This window comes from Danio aesculapii, chromosome 5 (assembly GCF_903798145.1).
Source record: "Danio aesculapii chromosome 5, fDanAes4.1, whole genome shotgun sequence".
NCBI lineage: Eukaryota > Metazoa > Chordata > Actinopteri > Cypriniformes > Danionidae > Danio > Danio aesculapii.
The window spans coordinates 56,704,172-56,731,505 of NC_079439.1; the positions used below are offsets into that span (position 1 = coordinate 56,704,172).

Consider the following 27,334-nt stretch of genomic DNA (forward strand, 5'->3'; position numbering starts at 1 on the left):
GTGACTGTCAGTGCTTGCTTGAGAGAGCAAATTTCTCGTTCCCAGCAACCTCCAAAGTGTGGAGCCTTTGGGGGGTTGAATCTGAATTTAATCTGTTGTTTGGCTAGCTGTCCTTGAAGCTCAGGGGCGAGAGCTGCAAAGGCTTCCCTAAGTTCCCTCTCTCCTCCCCTAAAATTGGTGCCCTGGTCTGACATATGTTCAAAGGGGGTTCCTCGTCTTTCAGTGAAGCGTCTGAGGGCCATGAGGAAACTGTCAGCATCCAGGGTATGTAGGACATCAATGTGTACTGCTCGAATAGTTAGGCACTTAAAAATTATACCCCATTTTTTCTCAGCCCTCCTACCAACCTTGACAGCATAAGGGCCAAAGCAGTCCATACCGGTGGAATAGAATGCAGGCTTAAACAGGCGAAGTCTGGATGGAGGCAGGTCTGCCATTTTTGGGATCTCTGGATTTTTCTTTAATTTTTGACACTCTAGACAGTTTCTCCGAAATTTCTTAACCGCTTCCCAGCCACGAATATTTGCGACGAATCCAGTATTTGCGACGCAGTTCAGCAAATACTCTCTCATATCCTGGGTGTTAAAGTTTTGCATCATAGCTTTGTATTATGAGCTGCGTTATTGGGTGCTTTGCATCAAAAATGATAGGGTGTACGGTTTCTTGTTCGATGCTACTAATATGGCGTAGGCGACCCCCAACTTTAATTAGCAGGGTCTTACTGTCAAGGTCATGTGCCAATGCCTTTAAACGAGTGTTATGAGCTAAGGGTTTCCGAGCTTTTAACTGTTCAATGTCTAAAGGGAAAGACTCTTGTTGGCAATGTTGTAAAAGAGAGACTTCAGCATTTTTGTAAGCACTGGCTGTCAAGCTGTCTGCAGCCGCCTCATGAGAAGCTGTGATTTCTATCAACTCCTGGAAAGTTTTATGGTGATCAATGTTAGGAAGTGCGGTGCTGGCCATGAAGCATGCTAGTGTGCTTAAACCGGTCTTGCGTAGTTCATCTTTATTTTCTTCTATGGGAGCTGGTGTTTCAGGCCAAGAAATTGGGTAGTCTTTTAAGAATGATGGTCCCTGATACCAGTGGTTGTCTGGACCAAGATTGTTCAATGTTTGTCCCTGTGTAATATTGTCAGCCGGGTTACAGGCAGATGGCACAAATCTCCACGTGTGCTGATCTGTGAGATCTTGGATTTCTGCCACACGGGTACCGACAAAGACCTTGAATCTACAAGACTCTGACTTGAGCCAGGTCAGTACGGTGGTTGAATCAGTCCATAAGGTGATGTGATGAATTGGCAAGGTTAATTAACTCTGTCGTTACAACTTTGGCCAGTTGAGAGCCAGTTAGTGCTGCACAGAGTTCAAGGCGTGGTATGGAGTGCTGTTTTTTTGGTGCTACTTTTGATCTGGCTATAAGAAAGGAGACCTCCACATCTTCTTGTTGGTCTTCTGCCCTCAGATAAGCAACGGAGCCATATGCCCTTTCTGAGGCATCACAAAAGATGTGTATGTCTCGCTTACTTGTTTCTTTGTCTTTGGCCAGACAGGTGTAAGATCTTGGGAGTCTAATGTGCAGTAGTAAAGGTAACTCTGCCTCCCACTCTTTCCAAGTTTGCAGTAGATCAGGAGGAAGGTTTGAATCATCCCAATCTCTTTTTTGTCCCACAGGCGTTGAACTATGAGCTTAGCTCTGGTAGTGCAGAGTTCAACACTGGCTGATTTTAACTCTGAGGGCAGGTGGCTTATGGTTAAAGGCTGGTTGCTAGACCACTGTCTCAATTCAAAACCACCATCAGCCAGTAGGGTCTGAATGTTGTTGACAAAGCTTTTGGCTTCTTTTGTTGTAGTGAAGCTTTGTAGACAGCTTTGTCTGATCTCATCCTCAGGTTCACTGTTGTCCAAGAGATGCCTTTGAAGGGCATATACTGCACAACAGGGGCTTCAAGTTGTCCCAAAGGGAAGGACTTGCCATTCAAACACTCTGGGTGGTTCTTATGCCTTGAGATCTCGCCAGAGAAATTGCAACAGTGGTCTGTCCTCTGGGAGCAACCGGATCTGGTGGAACATTCCACGTATGTCGCTGCTGACTGCAATGGAGTGTTCCCTGAATCTGAGCAACACAGCGAGTAGAGATGGCCCCAGTACTGGTCCTGGTAGCAACAGATCATTCAGATTTTGACCCTGATAGTTGAAGGAGCAGTTGAAAACTACTCGTTTTTTTCCATTGTGGTGGACCATATGGTGTGGGATGTACCATGCTTGGTCAGAGATCTCTTCAGCCTGCTGATCCAGTTTAACCGCATAATTTGCCTGTTCCAGTTTGTGAATTTCTGCAGTGTAAGCAGCTGCTTGTTCTGGATTCTTAATAAGTCGCTTTTCAGTAGCTCTCAGTTGTGGAAGTAGTGGAGTGGCATATCTTTTTACCCCATCTACTTCCACTCTGACTGTCTTGGAATCAAGGAGCTTAATTGCCTCACAGTCTGGTTTGGATCTGGTGCTGGCTTTATCACTCTGCCAAGGTAGCACATCCATCTGCCACAGCTTTTCTACATGCTTAAAAAGCTCTGTCTCTGGGGATGCCATTGTAGTAAAATAGCAGTGCTGTTCATTGGTCTCTTGCTGGAGATGCTGCACCGGCCCCTGTAATGTCCAGCCAAGTTGGGTTTTAACGGCTGCAGGTCCCCCTGGTGGTCCAAGATGGACTGGCTCCACTGGAGTAATGAGATGGGGATAGTCAGAGCCAATAAGTAACACAGGACTGACAATCTCTAGATTTCGTAATGGAAGACCCCTCAAGTGCCGACATTTCTCCCTCAGAGCTCTAATTGGATGTGTATGTTCAGCCAGGCTTAGTTACCGGGCAGTAAATGCACCTTTGATGTGAAACAACTTTTTGGGTTGTGCCATTGGAGAGATAGAGAATGAAACTGCCTGTCCACTGAGGACTTGGAGCTCTTGCCTGACTGTACGGAGAGGTAGGTCCTCTGGCTTGCCTTTAAGGCCAAGGTGCTGAGCAGCACTATGCAAAAGGATAGTTCTTTCCGACCCATCATCCTGGATAGCATAGGCAGTCATTTGGTGTTTACCATTTCTGAGGATGACTTCGCTTATTTTAAGCAGGACCTTTCTGCTCGCAGGAGGCTTTCGGATGAGTAGAATCTCATTCATGGTGTTTAGGGCACATGAGTTAGAAGTGGGTATGGGAGCAGCTGCAATTTGCACAGCCTGTGAACTCTGAGCACTTTTCACTGTTGTGTCATGGAGAACAAGCAGATGTCGATTATTACACTGCTTGCAGTGCATTTTCAGACTCCACTCTGTGGCTTGATGACTCCTACCGCAGCACCAACAACAATTGTTCTCCTTGATCCACTTGCGGTTCTGCTCTGTAGTGAGTTGCTTGAAATTTGCACAGTTATTCAGGGAGTGCTTAGTATTATTCCAGAGGTTTCTAAAATCCTGGACCAGGCCATATCCTGAGCAGCTGCTGTGGTGGTCATGGAGGAGTGGAGAACATGAGACTGATTCCTATAAGTTTCCAGTGACAGATGAGTCTTCGCATTGACCCCAAAGGGCCAGCCTGTACACCTGCCGGTGACCTCTCCCACCTGCAGCTACTCCACGATGGACGTCCAGCATTCTCCAGCCTACGGAGCCTAGACTGCAGCTCTGCACAAGACGTTTAACCATAGGAGAACTGGTTGTACCCAACTGATCCTGGTTTCTCTCAAGGTTTTGTCCTCCACTTTCGCAAATTGGTGAAGTTTTTTCCTCGCCGCTGTCGTCACTGGCTTGCATGGTTTGGGACTTGTGGAGCTGCGCATAGATGGATTTTCTCCTATGAGAGAAAATAGGAGAAAATAGAGAAAATTTCTCCTAGGAATTATTTATTAGTGTGTGTATTATGGAGGATTTGTGTTTTATGGAGGACTCAGATTCATAGAACTGGATTAAAGAGGTGTTATATCCAAATCATATGCATTATAAGTTTATAGAAGTTATACATTAAAAATAACCTTAAATATAAATTTTTAGTACCGCTTCAGTAAACTTAAACAAGTATATTAAAATCCATTAATTGTCACTAGTTGTATTAGTATGCTTTAAATGCTTTAAATATAAATTAAATTGTTGTAGACTAGAGATATATGTACTGTATATAATTTATTTTAAAAATGCGGGCAGTATATTATAGATTAATTTTATTTAAAATAAATTATAGTAATCTTATTTTTTAATTCAACTATAGCGGCCAGGTAGGGGGCCTACAAGACATTGTGCCCAGGGGGCTCTGAATTCTTAATCCAGGCCTACTTTCAGCAGTGAAAATTAAACCACACTGAACTGAACTGAAAACTGGACTGACAGTTTCAATTTACTATAATCTTCTATCTGAAGCTGCTCGGACACAATCTACATCGTAAAAGTGGTATAGAAATTAAGATTAATTAAAATGAAATTGAAAATTCTATACTCTCTCTCTCAAATCAAACTCATTAAATTAAATTGCTTTATTGGCAGGAAAAATGTTACAAATGTATTGTCAAAGCATTTCTAAAGTTACCATTAAAAAGCAGTAAATAGTAGTATAGTATTATAATATATAGTATAATAATATTCATTTATTTATTCATTTTCTTTTCGGCTTAGTCCCTTAGTATAATAGGGTATATGCCGAGCTAGTGCGTTTCCCATACGGATAAACTTCTAGTGACCAGTTATTGTGAGTTTTTTTTTTTTCCATTTTATACAGTTCCTTTTACAGCATCGATGTTGTAATGTAATTAAAATACAATCAGTTAAACAGACTTTGGCATTCATTTAGTTGCTCAAGCGTAAAACGAAACAAGCTGTTTGCTCGCACGCGCCCGTCAGATTCGGCAGGCTAGCACAGAAGCTCCATTGAATATACTGGGGTAAAGTAAATGTTCATATTATAAAGACATGGCGGGGAAAATGTTATTTAATGCAGTGCTTCTTGTACAATCTGAGACCCACTTTATATCGGATATCACTTAGCCAGTGGAGATTGCTGATTTTTTTTAAAGAAAACAGACTTTAAACGCGCCGATTTTGGCATAGAATTCACTGGAAACGATTAACCCAGGTTACTGGCAAATTAAAAGTCCTATTAGCATGCTTTAGCATATACCCCATAATAATAATATTAATATTAATAATAATAATAATAATAATAAAATGTTCACCGATGTGTTAAGGGAAGTATGTGTGTTTGCATTCTCCAAGTTAAATAATAATAATTATTATACTATTTTCAAAACACTGAGCTATGGCTAGAACAATGAGACTTTTATTTTAAAACCTACAGAACATGAGCACCGGATGTAAACAAAACTAAATAGTTTTTGGCGTAGACATTGGACTTTGGTACTACATTAGAAGGGAATTTCAACGGTCACGAACGCAGTTTGTCCTTAAAACAGTGCAATGACAGCCTGCGGTGTTTTACTAACCCGGCAGCTTTTGCCTTTTGGACGTGGTTTATGGCGCGTATTATCTGTCAAGGTGTTTAAATCTTTTTCAGACTGTGCAGTCTGGAGTGGCACGAAGATTTTCATTGTACTCATAAATACACCTCTTAGAAGTTTTGTTTATTTGCTTCTTTGTATTAGAGCTGCTATTCTACCACAAAGGACGAGGTTCGTTGGGCGCAAGAGGCCAGCAAGAAATACAGAAAACTTGAACCAACTATATTTACGAAAATAATTGACAAAACTATTCCAGCTGTAATCATTTATGAAGACGACAAGGTAAGTCTAGAATCCCTGTATACTTGGTTATTTCTATAATCATAAAACAATCTTAAACGCCGCAATTGTCATTTATAAGGGATTTACACATAGATATTTACATTAGATGTCGCCTACGCTGTAGTTGTCTATTTTTTATTGAAGCATATAACTGACAAGCGCTTCGTACAGGGTTATATGATAACATATGTAACAGTCATACAAAACCTAAAAAATAGCCTAGTACTAAGGATAGTACCTGTGTAAAATTTTAAATAAATTTGTCTTACCCTATTAAGGAATAAAAACTTATTACTTGTTGACCAAATGCCATCTATAAAAGATAAAGAAAAATATTGTTTCCATTTCAAAATGGCTTTCGGGAAACAACTACTATTTTGAATTAGATATTTTCTGATATGGAAGTTATTACATTTTTTTATCTACTCATACCACCAAGTACAGTTTTGGGGATTTGCTTTGAGACTGAGTTATTAGTAAGATGAATTTTCATTAAGTAAAGCAGTTTATTAGAGATGCTTTTCACAATCAAATTATAATCATGCAAAAAAAAAAAAAAAAAAAACAATCCCTGAAAAAGAAAGATATTCCTTATTAGTATAAATCTCACCACTGCTATTTAGTAAATCTGAAACAAAACAATTCTCTTGTCAAACCAATCTTTTTAAAGCATAGTTTTGTTTTTACGCAACACATGTTAATTATTCCATAGAATGCATGTATGTGGAGAAAAGTTATGTTTAAAGGCAATTTTCCATGCTTCTAATGATTGCTTATGAAAGTTTGATAAATGGTCAATCTAGTCGAATCTCTAGAGCCATCTCTGGTCTTGTCACCCAGCCATGTAAAATCAACTCATGTCTTCTGAATGCAAATGCTCAGCTAGGTATTGCAGAGGCCTTTTTAAAAATGGACAGATACAAAAGAGAAAGTGATAAATGGAAGACATTGATGAGAAATATAGCAACATTTTTAGTAAAGTTAGTTGAGAATGCACTGCTCCGCAGTGTAGAGAAACCTGCCTTCCGAGAAATGCTGGTGGCAGAACAATGAAGCAAGATACCCTCTCTTTGCCACGGTTGCGAAAACATATCTGCATTTGCGCTACAAGCACACCTTCTGAACGTGTATCCAGTGCTGCTGGAAACATTGTAACCCCAATTAGGTCTTCGCTTAAACCAGACCAAGTCAACATGTTAGTTTTTCTGGCAAAGAAATTAAAATATGAATAGAAAACAAAAGGTGGAGAGTTATACGCTGCTTTTTTCAACATCTGACTTATATTGTTACTAGTAGGCTAATTTTTTTTTGTTAATTTTCTTAATATTAGTAACTATTTTTATTATTACTGAATAGTAAGCTGTCATTCAGGTTATTGAAGTTCTTAAAAATGTAACGTTTAATTATTATTATACTGTTTCAAGCAGATAAATTTATTTAATATTTAACTACTATTATTTATAGGCCGTATCGTGTTGTTTCATTAACAAAAGTTCAAAAATAAACACATACGTTCGTATGGATATTTTAGCCTAATTCTTTGGTCCTTGTTATTTCTTTTTTTTTCTATTTTGTTATTTTTACATAAAATGTAAATTAACTTATAGGCTACTTACTTGTTGGTGATACTGGAGGAACATTTTGTCAGTGAATATTGTCCTAACCACTTAAAAAAAAAAAGAAGAATAAAACACCTTACGGAAAGGATGCAATAAAGGAAAAGCATGCTCTTAATTATACTTCATAATCTAATTCTTACATGCAATAAACCTATATTGCGCCGATAAGAACAAGCTCTAAAACGTAAAGTCTAAAGCGAGAGGAGTTATTAATTTGTCATTAATATTATTTGTTAATATTAATGATCATAAACACGAACTGTATGATAAACGCTGCCACGGTGTCCTGTCTTCTATATTGCCTTTATACAACAGTTTGACGACATAATCATGTATATAAAAAAGATAATCAAACACAGTGAGTCTAAAAATCCTTTTGTATTAGGAACTACTTTCTTTCACCATTCATTCACATCTGTAGCTGATGTCAGAACAGCATAAGTTGTTACTAATTCACCAACGTCACTTTAGAGCTATTTGAAAGATTCTCTAGCGTAATGTCTAAAATGAAGACAAAACAGGTGATTTTGCTGACATTTTAAGATTATAAGTCTGAACAGCAGTCTACAGAGATGCCTCGCTACAGTATTACAGTCTACTGTACATTAGATTAGCAACTCGGCAATAGCGTCAGCTGCAGCAAATTGATTTTATAGCACAAGGTTAAACTTTGTGACACCTTTATAACAACCAAATACATTAAAAATAAATACAGGCCACAACTCAATATTGAGAATAGTCTCTCATTGGCAGTCTCCAAAATTTAACAAAGAATAGACTTGTACTGAAAACATTGTGCCCACCAGTCTCATTAAGTGAGGTTAATATTAAATTAAACAAATTAATAAATGACAATATAAATTATATGGTTGTTAGACTGTTGCACATTTTTGTGTCAATATGCTCATGTTTATATAGGCCTATTATTGTGTGTGCCACATTTGCATAATTATAACCACCTCAAAGGAATTTGGGGGTCACGGGTCACTGGCATTATTATTTTGGGGGTCATGGGCTAAAAAGTTTGGCCATCTGGAGCTAAACATATCTATAGGGCTGCAACTAAGGATTATTTTAATAATCGATTAATAATGTTGATTATTTTTTTGATAAATCGGATAAAAAAAAATAACAAGAAAAGCAATATTTTCCAACCTTTTATTCAAAAAGCTCATCCCTGAGCTGTTATAATAATGATAAAATAAAACACTAAGTAGTTTTGTCCTGTTTTCAATCCAAATTTATAAAAGAATGTAATCAAGATAGATACTAGACACATGGAATAGCATAAGAAATTATGTCTTGTTTTCTGAAAAAAAAATAACACCTCAAAGTGTTTGTAAGTGATTGTTTGCTTAAAGCAAAATATTTGGCAATGGGGTAAGAAAAATAATCTTAATGAGATATAATCTTAAACAGAAGTTTTAAGCATCACGACATTTTTCTTGTCTAGTCTTGATTTAAGATTTTTTAGATATTTGGACTGGAAATGAGACAATTATTAAGTAAGAAAAGCTTTTTTTTGCAGTGTAGCTGTACATGACAACAGATGAAAAAAATGAATGATCCAAAAAGGCGTCTATAAAAGTCTTTAGTCTTGCAATGCAAAGTAACTATTCCACTGCTGCTTTACTACTGTTGTTAACCCTTTCACTGGTGAGTTTAAAATATTCTATCTGAAACTGAAAGCAAGTTTTGTTAGTGTAATAATGGCAACTATTATTTTAGAACGTTCACCCTTCTTGTTTCCATAGTGACACGTCATGTTTGTTACGTGAAACTCTGTAGACAAGAAAGCTGTATGAAAGATTTATTCCTTTTATTTAGTTTCTTTTCTGTTTTTAATCAAAATATTCACAAGCTTGCTCATTATGTCATCAACTACCTGATATTCCCATTCACAAAAACGTGTAAGTGAGTGTTTTTGTTGTTTAAAAGACAAAAAAATAGATAAATGGTCTTGATCGTGATCTATAGACTGATTTCACGCAGCCGCCATTTTTAAAAGTGAAATCGAGACTGCGGTGGGAAGAAACCCGAAAGTATCGTTGGGAGTTACATTGGAACGTTGTGTAGCTTGCTGTATATCTTATCAGCGAAGAGAAAGAGACACAAATTTATAATTTCACCACCTTCCGAGTGACCCGAAGGTCCGTTCTGAATGAATGGTGAAAATAAAAAGGGATATCAGAGCTCATTTTCAGCTAAGTTAAGGGAAATTGCACTAGTTAGCTAGCGTTTTCTTTCCCAAACACACGTTTTAGACGCTATTTATCAAACGCGAGTTAATAAACTTATTCTTTCACTATATTAGACTTGTCACGATACTGAATTAAAAGAAAAACCATCAATTTCCCGCTAACATTTAAAGCACTGTTGATGGCTTTCTTAAAACAGCGCTGATTTGCCATTGTGTTCACGTGATCAACAGAATAGCTTGTGATTGGCCGAGAAGGTCATCAGTTCACCCTCCGCTGTTTACCGAGTACAAACACAGATGAGCCGAGCGATCTGCTTGATGACTCGACTGATCTTCAAGGCTGCTTCGCGCTCGCGTCTCTGTGTATCTGTGTTTGCACTGAGTGAAGGGCAGTAAACTGAGTGCAAACACAGATACAAGGAGACTGGAACGCGAAGCAGCCGTGAAGATCAGTCGAGTCATCTGCGCTCAGCGGCGCTTCAATGTTAACTCAGCGGGAAATAGATGGTTTTAAAACTTCAGTACCGGGACAACACTATTACAGACAACACGAGGGTGTGCTACAGTGTTTTATCGCTCACTGGGTAACATAGACTGAAGCAGGGAAGCGTCCCCACGGTGTTTACCTGCTGCCATGATCTGAAGCCTAGGAGGACACTTGAGCATATTACTCTTAAAGAGATTGTGATGTTGTTTGATGCTAAATTGCTTTTAATTTTCTAAATTAAACTTACTGAATGATATTAAAGTGATGTTTACACCAGTTCTGCATTTTGAAATCTCGGCAACAGCTGGAGGTGTGTACTCCACAGCATGTTACTGTAATGTGTACAGTCCTTGTCCTATACTTCCGGGTTTCTTCCCACCGCAGCCTCGCTTTGGTTCTTTAAAATGGCGGCCACGTGAAATAGGCGTATAACGTGAGATGACATCGTCATGTTCACTTGCGGCCGTGCGTTTGCCTCGTTCATAAAAGCGGGACACACAGGATTCAGCACGTAAATTCATCAGTTACTCCCAAAATGCATGCCAGCAAGTGGCTGGCCAGCTGGGAGAAGAATAGATTGAACTTTATTGTTACTTTCACTATGTGTATCTGATATAAATAATACACCTCAGCAAATTATATTTGAATGGATTGTTAGACTTCCATAGACTTTTTTGTGTGTTACAAACTCTAAGTGAATAATTTTACTAGTATTTTTGTGTGTTTACATGTTTAAAACATAAAATAAGCATTAGGTGGTTAAAACGCTGCATAATTGTGATAATATGACATGTCTTTCTCTGGCTCAGGGCCAGCCAATGCACCAAAGTTTAGTTTGAATTTTTCAGTTGCCACTATGAGTTAACAAGCTAACGCTAACTTGTCATGCTTGTCATGCTCGCTAAAGAGTAAACACCAGAACCAGGGACCTTACGTTTCTCACTTCAAAACAGAACAAAAAAAGGATTCTGTAATGATTTACCCTACTGTTGAACTCCCTTCCTCCTCATCCCTGTCTTTGAGGCATTGAACTCTGTATTGGTGCGTGAGAGAGACTGCGTTTACTCTGCTCCGCGCTGAACTAAAGTGTTTTTTATTTTATTTTTTATATATAATCAAGCGTAAACAAGTCGCGCGACACAGCGAAACGATTATGAAATTAATTTCCAACTCTTTTAGTAATCGATTTTTATTGATTTAATCGATTCGTTTTTGCAGCCCTACATTTCTATGATCAGGAGTTTTCCCCGGTGGTCATTATGCAAGTATTTTTTTTTTTTTTTTTAATTATAATTTTACATCACTTTTCTATATTGATGGATAAGTGACTGCATGGGCATTGCCGACAAAGAGCATGTGTTTGTGTGCATGAAAATGTGTTATCCACCCTCCCTGTTAAATTTGATCTAATCTGTGTCCTGAAACTCACCCCTCTCCTACTTTTACTTATAATTCTAACGAAGGGAGCGATTAGTTTATGAATTAATCTCCCTTATGAATGACTCATGTGTACCATTGATTTTCCTGCATCACAGAAATCTATTATATTATCTATTATCTATTAATCTTTTATAACAAAATAAAATATAACTGGAACTTATTCATTAAAAGTGTTAATTAAAATGTCCATCATATTTAATGCACATCTTTTCCTATTGAATAAAAAGTTGATCCTACTCAGTTATGCACATTGTTTATGTGCATTTTCAAAAGTTATGCGCATCATGGTGTTTCCATCAACCATTATGCGCACATCCAAAATGAGCATAAAAATAGGTGGAAACATACAGTGCATCCGGAAAGCATTCATAGTGCTTTAACATTTTTTATGTTACAACTTTATCCCAAAATTAATGCAATTAATTTATTTCCTCAAAATTCTACACACAATACCCCATAATGACAATGTTGAAAAAGATTTTTTGAAATTATGCAAATTTATTAAAAATAAAAAACAGAAAAATCACATGTACATGAGTATTCACAGCTTTGCTGTGAAGCTTTATATTGAGCTCAAGTACATTCTGTTTCCACTGATCATTCTTCAGATGTTTCGGCATCTTAATTGGAGTTCACCTGTGGTAAATTCAGTTGATTGGACATGATTTGAAAAGGCATACACCTGTTTTTATAAGATCCCAGGGTTGACAGTGCATGTTAAACACAAACCAAGCATGAAGACAAAGAAATTGTCTGTAGACCTCCGAAACAGTATTGTCTCAATTCACAAGGCTGTGGAATGTTACAGAAAAAGTTCTGCTGCTCTGAAAGTTCCAAAGAGCACAGTGGCCTCCATCATCCGTCAGTGGAAGATGTTTGGAACCACCAAGACCACTATCGCACCTAAAGCGAGCGTGCTAGAGTGGGCCAGGGCCAGTCACATTTCCACTGTCACTTCCGGGGCCTGATCGGAATACCGGGGATTCAGGATGGAGTGGAAAGAGAGGCGGAGTTTGCCCGTGTCTGTTAAAGATGGCATGCTGCCATTACACTAGTTTTCCGATCGCAAAGAAGTACATGCGCCAAAATAAATAAATAAGGGAAAGAAAAACATATAGCTGGTCAGTTTAAGATAGGATATTCTAGGGCTGCACGATTCTGGCAAAAATTTTAATCACATTTTTTTTTGCTTAAAATCAAGATCACGATTCTTTCTTACGATTCTGTAAATGTAAAATAAAGGTTAATATGATTAGCTTATTATTGTTAATTCTGAAACATATGGTAAAACAACAATAATAATATGAGGCCTGTATATTCATTATGGTGGACTTGAACAGACTTTCAATATGTCCTGTTTGTTAATTCACATTAAAATGATAACATCAGAATATAACTCTTCATAATTATAAAGTTGATTTATTATGTTTAAGACACGTGCTTGTCATCTGTTATTGACAACATTATTAGACCATTTGTTTTCACTAGTAAAATTTGAATTTTGTCATTATCAGGCTCCTTCTTGCATTATATTCAACATTATATATAGGCTGGGGTTGTTATACTGACACAGTAAACATTTATTTTCATGCACAACACTTTGTGTTCACTATGAAAGAAAAAACATATCAAATGTTTGTCATAGTCATAACTGTAAAATGCGTTATGATCATATAAATGTTGTGCCACAGGAGAGTTTTTGTCAAGTGAAAGTGCGTTCGCTTGACAGCTCTTAATGCCGTGAGCGGCTGGGTTTCTTTGTTTCCTTTTTGTTTTCTTTCTTTTGGAGAAAATATGAATACAACAGAAAGACATAAAACTAAAAAAAAACAAATCACATGTCCACTTTTGTAGGCTCAACACAATAGTGTCATATCTAGATAAAATAGCCTAAGCTGTATTGAAATAATTTAAAGTATTACAAATATCGGATATAATAAAATCATATAAAATCAAATAAAATCAATATAAAACAAACAAAAGCTATAACAATTTAGGTTTATACAATACAAATAAATTAAATCGTTTTAAGCTATTATAACTTTCATTTTACAAAGACCTATCTGAAAAAAAGATTTTAGATATTTTCTAAAAACAATGAACAACAAAGGAGTTTTTTAAAGTATTTGGATACAATGATTTTAAATCAAATTATGCAAACAGAAATTTTTTTTTGAAACCAGTAACTACCTTCTTTTCTGTCATCCAGTCCTACTGGACGATAAACCATTGCCCCAAGTCTGAGGTTAACAGCACTCTGAATCAGGTTTTCATTCAGGATGTCTCTGTACATTGCTACAGTGGTTTTTCAGGTTTTTTATTTTTAATTATATTTCACATTGCCATTATGGGGCATTGTGCGTAGAATGTTAAGGAAATAAATAGTTTTAATACATTTTGGAATAAGACTGTAACATAAAAAAATGTGGAAAAAGTGAAGCGATATGCATACTTTCCGGATGCACTGTACATATACACACAGAAACATACATACATATATATTCAACAATATTTAAGAAAAGTCTGTAGAACAAATAAAAAAGAGAAAAAAATTACAAAAAAGTAGAAAAATCTAATTTGCCATTAAACATATGTTCTACAGACTTTCATTATTTATTGTTTAATATGTATTTATGTGTGCATGTGTGTATTTATGTGTATATGTATGTATGAGTGTGTACATGCATGATTACATGCATTTGTACACAATACGTGTTTATTTGTCTATATATATACATATTTTTCGTGGATTCAGTCTATATGTATCTTCGTTGTATTATTTGAGAAATATATTGTATAACATGCCTAATCTTTTACATTTTTTTCATTACGTTTTTTTTCTCCATCTATTAATGCTAAATTAATGATGATTGTTGAGTTGACCTTGTGTTCAATATATTATTTTAGTATTGTTTAGATATTGTAATGAGTCATGAGCATTCAAAAGAAACTCCAGACGCACCTGATCACTGCTACCCTGATGAAAACAGTTGTTTGCCGAAAGGCATAGGCACAGTTTTAAGGATTAGCCATGTCAATATAGGCTTATACATTTGAATACATTTAGATCATTTAATTTAATCATTGCTATTGGAATGTGAAGAGACTTTTAACCAGCATAAAAAAAAAAAAATTCTGAAGACAATCACCTATTGCAACATAAATTTTTTTTTTTTCAAAGTCAATCTTGTTTAAAATTTTTAATAGACAAACAAACAACATCAAAAAACTGCTGTTTTCTTGTTTCTATGATTTATTAAAATATTTTTATTTATTTTTTTATTTATTTAAAGTTTTTTTTTTTCATATTTTTTTCGGGCAGAACAGTGGAGAGAACAGACAAGAATGTGTGGGAGGCAGAAAGAGGGAAAGAATTGGCAAAGGACTTTTGTTTTACATTCTTTAATTTTGTTAACAGATTTATAAATGAATAGCATGCAGTTTGCAAATCTTCTGTTTTATTGCAGTGTCTTGCCTTCAGAGATGTAAATCCACAGGCTCCTGTGCATTTTTTAGTTATTCCAAGGATTCCCATTCCCAGGATAAGTGAAGCACATGATGAAGATGCACTGGTTTGTTTTTCCATGTTTTATTGATTATTGTATTAGGAATTAAAAAGAATGGCATGTCTCTAAGATCATGCATTTTTCCATCCAGATCCTAGGCCATCTGTTAGTGGTTGCCAAAAACATTGCAAAGAAAGAAGGCCTGGCTGAAGGGTACAGAGTTGGTAAGTAAAATATCCTTTTAAATGAGTTTATTGATCATACATATTTGATTAAATTTACAGTGCCTTAAGTAGGAAGCAATGATTAGAATAATGTAAATATTTAAATTTATATTTCATTTATTAGGCTTTTATGTCCAGTATATTAAAGTTGGTGGAAAAGAGTAGTTAAAAGTCCTACTCAATCCCACTACCATGCCAGATGCTAAAAAATGCAAAAAAAATATGGTTCAAATAGAGTAAAAGCATTGGTGTAAATTCTACAGTTGTGAAAATTAATCGATTTTTTTTTCAGGCACTGCGATCGGTATCACTTTGGTAATAAATCATAACCGATTATTATGTACTGACATCATTTATCACACATGCACTATATTGCGGTAGCATACTATGGCAAGGGAGGCGAACATGAGTAATTAAAATGTTCTAACTACTCAAAAAACTGTGCTCAGCTCACTGCTTGTGAGGTAGCCGGGACTTATTTAATTGCTAGGGAGGAAATGAAAGCTGTAAAGCTCCATCTCTCTCTTTTTCAGTCCAGTCACAGTCGTTTTTGTTAGGCTTGTGAACACAATGGCCAACCATAGGCATTTAGGTACTCAAAAAGCAAGCATTATTATATAAATTTGTTCTGAATGCTCCTGTCATCTTCTGTTCCTGTACTTCAGTTTTGTTTGATATTCAGAAAGCCTGTTGTTTTGAGTAGGTAAAATTAGAGGTACAGTTTATATATCTGACTGCTTGTATTAACAGACAAAATTGTATTCTTGTGTTGTGAAGTAAAATTAAAATATGTGTACTGTATGTAAAGCTTCATCGATGCACTGAGATTGAATCAAATTAAGATAATCTTAACTAAACCAAACTGTGAGACCAGTGTAGGATAAATACTAGTCAAAATATGAGGAAGAAGTAGCCCTTCTAAAAGTGCTCAGACGTCAATTTATTTTTAATTATATAATGCATTTTACAATGTACATTGTGTCAAAGCATCTTAACATAGATGTTCTAGTAAATTGAAAAGGCTTCAGTTAAGTTGTCACAGTAGAAGTTCAGTTTAGTTTAGTTAAATGTAATGTAAATGCTGAAAGCCAAATCACTGAAGAGAAACTCCACTGATGCACAGCTCCACTAGTCCCAAACTAAGCAAGCCTGTGGCGACAATGAGAAAGAACAAACTTCACCAAAATAAAAAAAGTGAAGGGAAGAAAAGGCCTAGAAAAAAACACTCTCAGTTGTGCATGACCATTTCTTTTATTCAAAGATGGACGTCTGTTGTGGAGAAGCTGTAGGTCTGAGTCAGGTGGGTGTTCAGACTAGCCCATAGGATCAAAGCAGAAAATGGTCTGTCAATAGGGCCTTTGGAGTCTCACGCTCATCTGCTTCTAATATGGGCCGGGTCCAAGATTATGTAGACCTAGGGATAAGGACAAACAGACTAGAGTAAGCATAGATTCAGTTAAATGATAATATCTTTTTGGTAAGATTTCCTGGTTCCAGGTTGCCATAATTATTGCAGCCTAACAATTAAAGAGCCCCTATTATGGGTTTTTGAAAATGACATTCCATGCAGTGCGCAACACAGCTTTAAGTGAATAAAAACATCCAGCTGAGGTTTAAATCTAAAAATGTAGCACGTTTAAAACTATTGATTTTTTTGTTTAATCGTTTTAACGTCGATACGGTACATCACCAATTATTAGATTAGATTAGAAGATTAGAATGTCTTTATCGTCCCCGAAGGGCAATTATGTTTACAGCAACAGCCGACAGTTGACAGCAAGTCACACTCGACAACATAAAATAACAGTAAACAATACAATAATCACTTAAAGCTTGTTTAGTAACCCAACTGCAGTTGTAACAAATGAATACAAATATCTGTTGGACCTTGCCCGTTGAGAATGAGTATACCTTCTGCCTGATGGCAGGAGGCAAACTTTAAATAAAGTGGGAGGTTCTCATCTGCTAAAATGGACATAGCCTTCTTTATGACTTTCTCCTCATACACTTGTCCAATACTGTTAAGATTTATGCCCAAAATCTTTTGAGACTGATAAACAATTTTTGAAAGTCTGTTTTAACTTATCACCTCCAAATCACCATACCAACATATTACTGCAAAAGTTAAAAGAGACTCAAAAAAAGAAGAATAAAATGTGCAAAGATTTTGCACCAAGCAATAAAGTTGTCCAACACTGGGCCATAACCCTCCTCATGATCTTGCAAAAGACTAACAATGACAGAATCATCAGCATACTTAATTATATACCTTGATTTAAATTTACTCTGGCAGTCATTAGTGTAAAGTACAAACAATTTTGGTGATGAAACACATCCCTGTGGAGAACCTGTTGAGCAATAAATTGAGTTAGACAGTGTGTTGTTAACTCGGGTTCTCTGAGGCCTCACCAGCCAGCAAACCGTGCCCAGGTCAATGCTTGGAAATTTTAAAAGCCTGTCGGCCAAAATATGAGGCTGCATACAATTAAAAGTAGAGGAAAAATCCATGAAGCATAATCGCATATGAGTTTTGTCACCCTCCAAGTGACCTGTCACAAAGTCCAGTAATGTTGTGGCATCCTCAACCCCTTTGTGTGACTGATAAGCAAATTTAAGAGGGTCTATCATGTTCCGAGTCATGTGCTGTAAGTTCCTCTTAACAATGCGCTCAAAACATTTCATCACCAAGGAAGTCAAAGCCATCTGCCGATAATCGCTCAGAACCCTAGGTAATGGAATCTTGGCCACTGGAATTAGTATGGATTCCTTCCAAAGTAGGGGGACAGATTTAAGTGACAGGGGGAGTTGAAAAATATAAGTGAAAATACCACTCAAGAATGGAGCACATTTTTCAAAAGGTGGCCACTAATGCAGTCAGGCCCCTGACCCTTCCGCAGACTAGTTTTCTCTAAAGTTCTCCATACATTCATTTTATTAATCTGTATCAGGCTACCCTCTGCATTGAATTTGAAGTTATCAAGTTCGCTGTTGAAATCCTGACCATCAAAGCGTGAGTAGAACTGATTTAAATCCTCTGCCAAGATACGGTCAGTCTTATCTGGAAAAAACACCCCTTTATTCTTGCTCTGCAGGCCCACTATCGTTTTAATTCCCCTCCAAGCATACTGGGCATTGCCATTCTTCAGTTGGTCCTGCACCTTAAACTTCATCTTGGCTAACTTAATTTTTTTCACCAGTTTTTGTGTCTACTTCCACTGGTGAATGTCCCTCTGATAAGCCTTTTTTCTGATAAGCCTTTTTTATTAAGAACAGTCTTAAGGGATCTGCTGAACCAAGGCTTATTATTTGGATAATTTGTAATTGTCTTCCTAGGTATAATCATTTGCTCACAGAAAGTAATGTAATTTGATACTGTGAGAGTCAGTTCATCTAGATCAGTGCAGGAGTCAGTGCTATTAAAACAACCATTGAGCTCATTAATATGCATTTATATGCATTAATATTAACAAAGCTTGGTGCACAAACTCTGTCATCGTTGGGAGATATTGCTCTGTTAACCTGAAATTTCTAATGGTTAAATGTAGACCGTTTTACCTACCACGGGAGTTCACCTCCCCCATAATAACCACTGCTTATATTCCTCCCGATGCTGATGCCAAGCTTGCTATGAATAAACTTCATGCAGCCATCAGCAAACAACAGACTGCTCACCCGGAGGCTGCTTTTATTGTTGTGGGGGATTTTAATCACTCAAACTTAAAGACAGTGCTCCCCAAATTCCATCAAAACATTTTCTGCCACACAAGGGGAAACAAAACTTTAGACCAAATTTACACAAACATGGCTGAAGCATATGCTGTGACCCCCCTCGCCCACTTGGGTCAATCAGGTCACCTTTCTTTGTTCCTCACGCCCAAGTACTCACCCCTCATTAACCGTGTGAAGGCATCAGTGAGGACCATCAAAGTGTGGCCAGCGGGGGTGGACTCTACATTCCATTACAGGTTTCAACACACAGACTGGAGTATGTTTGCTTCCCAGGCCACGTGGCTCTCACACAGACAGTGACAGTTACACTTCCTCTGTTCTGGAATATATTAACACCACAATAGACAGTGTTACAACCCAAAAACAGATCACTACATACCCAAATCAAAAGCCATGGATGAACAAGGAGGTGCGCCTCCTGCTGAAGGCACACAACACTGCCTTCAGATCAGGGGATGCACAGGCCTACAGCACCTCCAGGGCTAATCTGAAGAGGGGCATCAAAAAGGCCAAGCACTGTTACAAGCTAAAGCTAGAGGAGCACTTTTCCAACACATGTGGCAGGGCATCCAGGCCATCAGCAACTACAAACCCAGCCAGACCACACCCACAGCCACAAATGTCTCCTACCTGAATGAGCTAAATGACTTTTATGCCCGCTTTGAAAAAGACAATAAAGAACCCTACACCAGGAACACTTCCTCAACCGACCACTCACCTATCACACTCACCTCCTCAGAAGTCTACACCGCACTGAGTTGGATCAATGTGCATAGGTCTGCTGGACTTAGACGGTATTCCTGGGCGCGTCCTCAAAGCATGTGCAGAACAGCTGGCTGAGGTATTCACAGACATTTTCAACCTGTCGCTTAACCTAGCAGCTTTGCCAACATGCTTTAAAACCACCTCTATTGTGCCAGTGCCCAAACACTCCAGCCCAACATGCCTGAATGACTACCGCCCTGTAGCACTCACACCCATCATCATGAAGTGCTTCGAGCGGTTAGTCCTGGCACATCTGAAAGACTCTCTGCCATCCACACTGGACCCCCATCAGTTTGCCTACAGTGGCAACAGGAGCACAGAAGATGGCGTCTCCATAGCACTGCACTCTGTCCTCACACACCTGGACAATAAAAACACTTATGCACGAATGCTGTTTGTTGACTTTAGCTCAGCATTCAACACTGTCATACCCTCGAAGTTAATGATCAAACTTAGAGACCTGGATATCGACACGTCTTTCTGCAACTGGGTTATGGACTCTCTGACTAACAGACCTCAGAATGTTAGATCAGGCCACTTCTGCTCCACCACCATCACACTCAACACTGGTGTACCACAGGGCTGCGTGCTGAGCCCCTTCCTCTACTCCCTTTTTACTATCGACTGTAGGCCTGTGAACAGATCCAACACCATCATCAAATTTGCAGATGACACCACAATGATTGGTCTAATCAGCAATAATGATGAGACTGCCTACAGGGAGGAGATACAGCATCTGGCCCCTTAGTGCACCGACAATAATCTGCTCCTTAACACCAACAAGACCAAGGAGCTCATTGTGGACTTCAGGAAGGGAAGAACAGGCTCACATGATCCCATCCACATTAATGGGATGGCTGTTGAGCCTGTCTCATACTTCAAGTTCCTGGGGACCCACATCTCAAAGGACCTTTCCTGGACCACCAACGCCTCCAGCCTGGTCAGGAAGGCTCACCAGCGCCTATTTTTCTTTAGGCAACTTAAGAAGAAGCAGCTTTCATCAGCTGTCTTGGTGAACTTCTGCTGCATAATAGAAAGCATCCTGACCAACTGCGTCACAGTCTGGTATGGAAGCTGCTCTGTTGCGGAGCGTAAGACACTGCAGCGTGTGGTGAAAACTGCCCATCGCATCACAGAGACTACACTGCCAGCCATTGAGGACATCCAGAAGAAACGCTGTCTGCGCCGAGCATGCAGTATTCTTAAGGACACCTCTCACCCTGCTCACAGACTGTTTTCTCTCCTGCCTTCCGGCAGGTGCTTCAAGCTCCTCCGGACAAAAACCAGCAGACAGAGGAACAGCTTTTTCCCCAGATCTGTCTCCCTTTTGAACTCTGCCCCTTACTGACTCTTTTGCCCCCCCAATACACCCCCCACACTCCTCTAACTTATACTCCTCACAATCACTGCACTGTTTAACATTTGCACATTTAAAATTTGCACATATTCATTGCACTGATTCACTTATTTGAACTGAACATACCCACTGCACATGGACATTTCTAATTATGTACACACCCATTGAATAGCTATATAGCTAACATACTAGCTTAGGCTAACCAACAAGTTCACTGTTGTTTGTCCACCCCGCTTAAATGTTGCCTGATCAAACTAGGCTCCCAAACAAGCTTGAGCAGCATGTGTCTTTCCTGAAAGAGCTTATTTAAGACAATAGAAATGATAAAATGTTAATGCTTACCTCTTAACATGCTCACTGTTGCTCCTTCAAAATGTCTTCTGATCACTGCCGTTGTTGATATTCAAATGCAAACAATCAATCAAATCCACATAATTGAGTCAATTTTCTTAAAATAAACTTGAAGCCATCTTTCCTTAATTTCATAAGCTTAATTGGTTTCTCAAATTAAGCCTTATAATTGCACTGGTTTCCTTAAAAATAAGTTACATTTTGTCTCTTGATTTTATTAGCAAAGTCTTTTCAATATTTTATAATATATCCAGAATATAATTTTTTAAAGAAAATATGACCATTATTTTTAATGACCACATCAATTTTACAAGCCTCAAGATTCATTTTTACAGTGTAGGTAATGCAATTATGATGAATTTAACGTTCTTGATTTAGTTTTAATGCAAGTTAATTAAGCCTATTACAAAAGGTGTAGCCACCTTGAACCTAAAAAAAAACAACAATTTTTTGAATTTTCCTTTAATCAAGCAACATTTATCCCATCATTTATTCTAAAGATTACACATACAGCTGACCATGCAGTTATTCAAAGCAAGAAAACTGTTAAAAGAAAAGTAGCAGTCAGAGCTGAAACAAAAGTACAGCAATTGTTCAACATTACAAAGAAAGCATAACTCCTGCCTCTTGGTCTTGACATCAAGTTACAGTATTTACAGAAATAGTCTTTTTAAGACCTGGACCTTGTCTGACAGACTATTTGCACCTAGCCCCATAAAGTGTTTTTGAAAAACTTCAAAAGAGTACCTCATATTTTGTGAGAATCCAAGTTCAATGCGTAAATCACAACAAGCATAAAAACGTTTTTAAATGTCTTCAGTGATGATTCCAACCCCTTCACAATGGTCTGTAGCATCTGCCAAGAGGGTTTCCTCGGGTGTTGTACAGCGAAGTTAGGGCTTTATCATGTTCAACATCCTAAGATCAAGTACAAAATAAACAATTACCAATAGATCAAGGGTGAAAGGATTTTTGTTTAATTCAATATTTAAATAAAATGTAAATAACTTGCTATGTACTCCTTTATGAGTTTTGGAGGGTCTTCAAGTAGACAGCAAGGGCTTTCAGGATGCATTCACATTTTCTTATGGTGGTGACATTCAAAACAATGTGAAAAAAGCTTTAGTTAGGAATTTAGTTTAAGGATTATTTGCTGTATACTAACATTTAAAGTAGCATTATCAAGAACCACTGAGAAACGGCAAGTTTCGCTTCTTTATTAGCTTCTTTGAAATTTCATGTGACATTTGAAGCTTAGGAAGGAATGAATCATGACAGCATAGGTTAATATACAGCACCACGAATGGCATTCCGTTACCAGCGCTATTGCCACATTTTCCAAATGAAAGTATTTAGATGCCTTCGTTGATGATTCTAACACCTTCACAATGATCTGTAGCATCTGCCTTTCATATAAAATGAGATGGTTTCCCGGGGTGATGTTGCACATCGAAGTTAGAGATTCATCATGTTCAAGACCAAAGAACAAAAAAATAAATAAAAGTACAAACAATTACAGTAGAATTATTTCTTAAGTACATCATTTCATAAAATAGAATAACAAGATGCAAAATACAGCAAAGTAAAAAAAAAAAAAAGATTAATATGAATTGACTCTCATTAACATTTAAGTTAGGTGTTATAGCTTTGTAGTTTTATTTTTTGAGGCAAAACATATCATTTAATACAAAGATAATTGAGAGATTTACATGCGTTTGCACTGTTTAAAAAATTTAGATATTTAAAACTTATAGTCAGCCAAGACTCAATTTAAATGCATAGATATTTAAGTAAACCTAAATTAATCAATACAGAATGCTATATATAAAATCACTCAGAAAACAGAAGACACAGTAAAAAAAAAAAAAACAGTAAAGTTTTGATTCCAGACAATTTTGAGACCTTAGAAGTGTGTGTATTAAATGTGTTACAGGCTTTATTTTATTAGCAGTATCATTTAAATGTAGAGTACATTATAACTAAGGTTTTCAAACTTAGGTCTGGACAACCTCAAGCCTAGGAGTACTCGAGGTTTTGTGAAAGCGTATATAACAATTTTTAAACTGACATGAACATTATTTTAATTAAAATTAGTAAGTTGAAATTTGGGTCAAATACACATTAATTAGATAAATTAGATTAAATAAGTAATAAATGTGCTTGAAATAAGTATATTTGTGTGTAAATAATGATAACATTAAAGTGTGAGCATACGGTACTATATTAAATAGACTTAAAAGAACGTGGATATTTTTCAAATACATTTTTATACCCTTTAATTTTTATTTAGATCCAGTTTTTTCACTATAAATTGTTTTTATAAAAATAAATTATATAGATGCCAGTTAGATTTTAGGATGGGTCTGCCATGATTTTGGATAATCATATTTGTGAGTCTATGGAATCTAAAATATAACAAAAATCATGCACTATAATTTGTTGTGTAATCCATTTTAAAACAGGTATTACATGCCTAATTATCTGTCATTATTTTTTACAGTCATCAATGATGGAAAAAACGGTGCACAGTCTGTGTATCACCTTCACATTCATGTCCTTGGAGGAAGGCAAATGAAATGGCCTCCAGGATAGCTGGACCTGTATATTTTTGGACAAGACATATATTACCAGTTCTAAGAAGGAACTTTGGTGAATCTTATTCAAAACATGTAATGTACTACTTTTTTGCTACATTAAAGCTTGTTTATTGAATTTCAGCTTGCAGTGATGTTAACAAGGTTCTTGGAGGGTTAGCTTCTTTACTATTGTTTATTTTCTTCAAGGGGTAATACACATTTTCAGGTGAGTTTTTACATGGGCTAGATGTTTTGTCAAGGTTTATTTCAGTGCATTGGCTATTTTGTGTTTGGTATATGTAACAAAATGCTAAAAATATTTTATATACAATTAATGATAATTACATTAACTGTTACAGTCAATTCAGTGGAAAACTCAGTTATTTTTATGACATGAAGACACGTATGGTCTGAAATCTTTTATTAGGAGTGGTTTGAGCTTAGATGCATTGATTCTGTTTTTTTTGTTTTGTTTTTTTCCCCCAATTGGTGAAATGTGGTATGATAAACTGACATTAGTGGCCTGTGCACAGGTTTCTATGGGTTTGTCTTAGAGGGTGGGTGGTGGGGGGTGGAGAGAGTTATGAACATTATTTCTCATTCGCGGGCATCAGGGGGGCACTATGAGTATGCAGGAGACTTTCGGAACTTCCAGGAGACTTGCGATGTCTGGGTCCTTCCCTGCTTCCTCAGGGGTCACCACAGTAGAATGTGGTCTACAATGTTTTATGGTGGATGCCCTTCCTGCCACAACGTATCCGAGACATTGATATTTAATTTCTTAAGGAGGGTCTGAATAACAGCAAGTTTGTAAAAATTAGGAACAATACCAGAAAACAAACAATTATTAACTATAGGACAAACAATTATTAACAATAGAAGTACATACTAATTGACTAATTGAGTTAATCTCCTCGTTAAATAAATAGCAAGTGGTTTGTTTTTCTAAAATTTTTTCCGGTAAATAGATATTAATCAGTTTATCTATGTTTCTGGTAATTAGATTGTAGTCAAATGGGTTAAATATACATTATTATTAAAAAAAAAAAACGAATCAGTTTTTTTTTTAGAACCGCATACAGATAAAATCAGAATTATTAACCCCCCCCCCCCTTCCCTCCCTTTGATTTTTTTTTTTCCTTTTTTAAATATTTCCCAAATTATGTTTAAAAGAGCTAGGAAATTTTCACAGTATGTTTGATAATATTTTTTCTTCTGGAGAAAGTCTTATTTGTTTTTTTTCCGGCTAGAATAAAAGCAGATTTAATTTTTTTAAAATCCATTTTAAGGTCAAAATTATTAGCCCCTTTAAGATATAATTTTTTTCAATAGTCAACAGAACAAACCATCATTATACAATTACTTGCTTAATTACCCTAACCTGCCTAGTTAGCCTAATTAACCTAGTTAAGCATTTAAATGTCACTTTAAGCTGTATAGAAGTATCTTGAAAAATATCTAGTAAAATATTATTAACTGTCATCATGGCAAAGATAAAATAAATCAGTTATTAGAAATGAGTCATTAAAACTATTATGTTTAGAAATGTCTTGAAAAAAAATCTCTCTGTTAAACAAAAATTGGGGAAAAAATAAACAGGGGGGCTAATAATTCTCACTTCAACTGTATATTTGTTTTTATTATTCCAATTAGATTATAATGTAATTATATTATTTTCAATAAGCTATTAATATAAACATATTTTAAAGATGCACCGATACTGGTACCAATACTGAGCTTATACTTGTACTTGTGGAAAGACACCAATACCAAAAACTGATATGAAGTAACATCACTGACAGGACTTTTTCAGTACACGAAGAGGCTCCAGCAGAAGGAACATGCAGTAATGAAAAGTAGAGTTTGGTGCCTTTTTTTGTTTGGTGTCATAGACAAAAAAAAGATATGCATATGCGTAAAAAATCAAGTTTGGAGCCAGAGGTCGGAGCCATGGTATCAAACTTCTATTCAAATGCCTGCTTTGTCATCAAGTGAAATCACAAACCAAAATACAGTCTGAAATGCTCAGGGATCATTAATATGCATTCCTTGTCACACCCTCAGCTCGTTCCTGCAGTCCTTGTCACCGCTCTCCCTCATCAAGCTACGGTCACACTCGGCTTTGTGTGTGCGAAATTCTGTCGTGCGGCGCTGCGAGGGGCGGGATTAAACAAGATGATTAGATATTTAAAAAGCCAGCGATTGCTCCATGTTTTAAATTTCTGTCCAGAGAGGTCATGTTTTGATCCTCTATTGGTCTCATGCAGTCAAGTGATGCGATTTCGCAGGTTAGAGTTCACCAAGCTTGAACTTTGCACCGCAGCAACCTGCGAAACTTAACGCATGACCCTGCGTTTCCGGTCTGACGTATTCGTGTGCGTATGAATGGAAGTCTATGGGAGGAAAAGCCAAGTGTGACTGCAGCTTCATCCACCACACACTACACCCATGAACCTTTACCTGATTACTGATCACCCGCACCTGCACCTGCAATCACCACACACACACACACTATATATATATATATATATATATATATATATATATATATATATATATATATATATATATGTATGTATATATATATGTATGTATATATATATGTATGTATATATATATATGTATGTATGTATATGTATGTATGTATATATGTATGTATGTATATATATATGTATGTATGTATATATATATGTATGTATGTATGTATATATATATGTATGTATATATATATATATATGTATGTATATATATATATGTATGTATATATATATATATATGTATGTATATATATATATATATGTATGTATATATATATGTATGTATGTATATATATATATGTATGTATATATATATATATATGTATGTATATATATATGTATGTATGTATATATATATATATATATATATATATATATATATATATATATATATATATATATATATATATATATATATATATATATATATATATATATATATATATATACATACATATACGCACGCACGCACGCACGCACGCACACACACCTCATTCACTCAGTCATTGGCTGGAATCAAAGTTGCATGGTTCCACTTGTCTTCTCTCCTGGACTCTCCTGTGCTCTTCCATGGATGTTCTACTCCTACAAATGCAGATACACCTGTTTAAGTGAAGTGACTATTCTTACATTGGTGTTTTTCTAAAGTACTGAGCTCACCCACTGAACTGTTTGTATGTGAGATCGCTCACCCTCTACATGCCATTCACCTGCTTCTTCTTACCTGTGTTACTTCTTTGTGTGAATAAACACCCTTGAAGTTTTATCC

General features: G+C 36.6%; 1 protein-coding gene across 1 annotated transcript; it reads left to right on the plus strand.

Moving 5' to 3' along the window:
* Nucleotides 1-5,342: 5,342 nt before the first annotated feature.
* Nucleotides 5,343-24,169, plus strand: hint2 (histidine triad nucleotide binding protein 2). Its single transcript, XM_056458533.1, has 5 exons — nucleotides 5,343-5,529; nucleotides 5,637-5,774; nucleotides 14,988-15,092; nucleotides 15,178-15,250; nucleotides 23,953-24,169. Exons 1-5 carry the CDS (start codon nucleotides 5,452-5,454, stop codon nucleotides 24,042-24,044), a joined length of 486 nt encoding a protein of 161 aa, XP_056314508.1. The 5' UTR covers nucleotides 5,343-5,451; the 3' UTR covers nucleotides 24,045-24,169.
* The last annotated feature ends 3,165 nt before the right edge of the window (nucleotides 24,170-27,334 follow it).

Bases quoted from the DNA above. Each gene is read 5' to 3' on its own strand.
- hint2 (XM_056458533.1), top strand. From the start codon at position 5,452: ATGACAGCCTGCGGTGTTTTACTAACCCGGCAGCTTTTGCCTTTTGGA. The intron at 5,530-5,636 runs GTGTTTAAATCT...TCTTTGTATTAG, and splicing joins GGCGCGTATTATCTGTCAAG to AGCTGCTATTCTACCACAAA. The intron at 15,093-15,177 runs GTTTGTTTTTCC...TTTTCCATCCAG, and splicing joins CACATGATGAAGATGCACTG to ATCCTAGGCCATCTGTTAGT.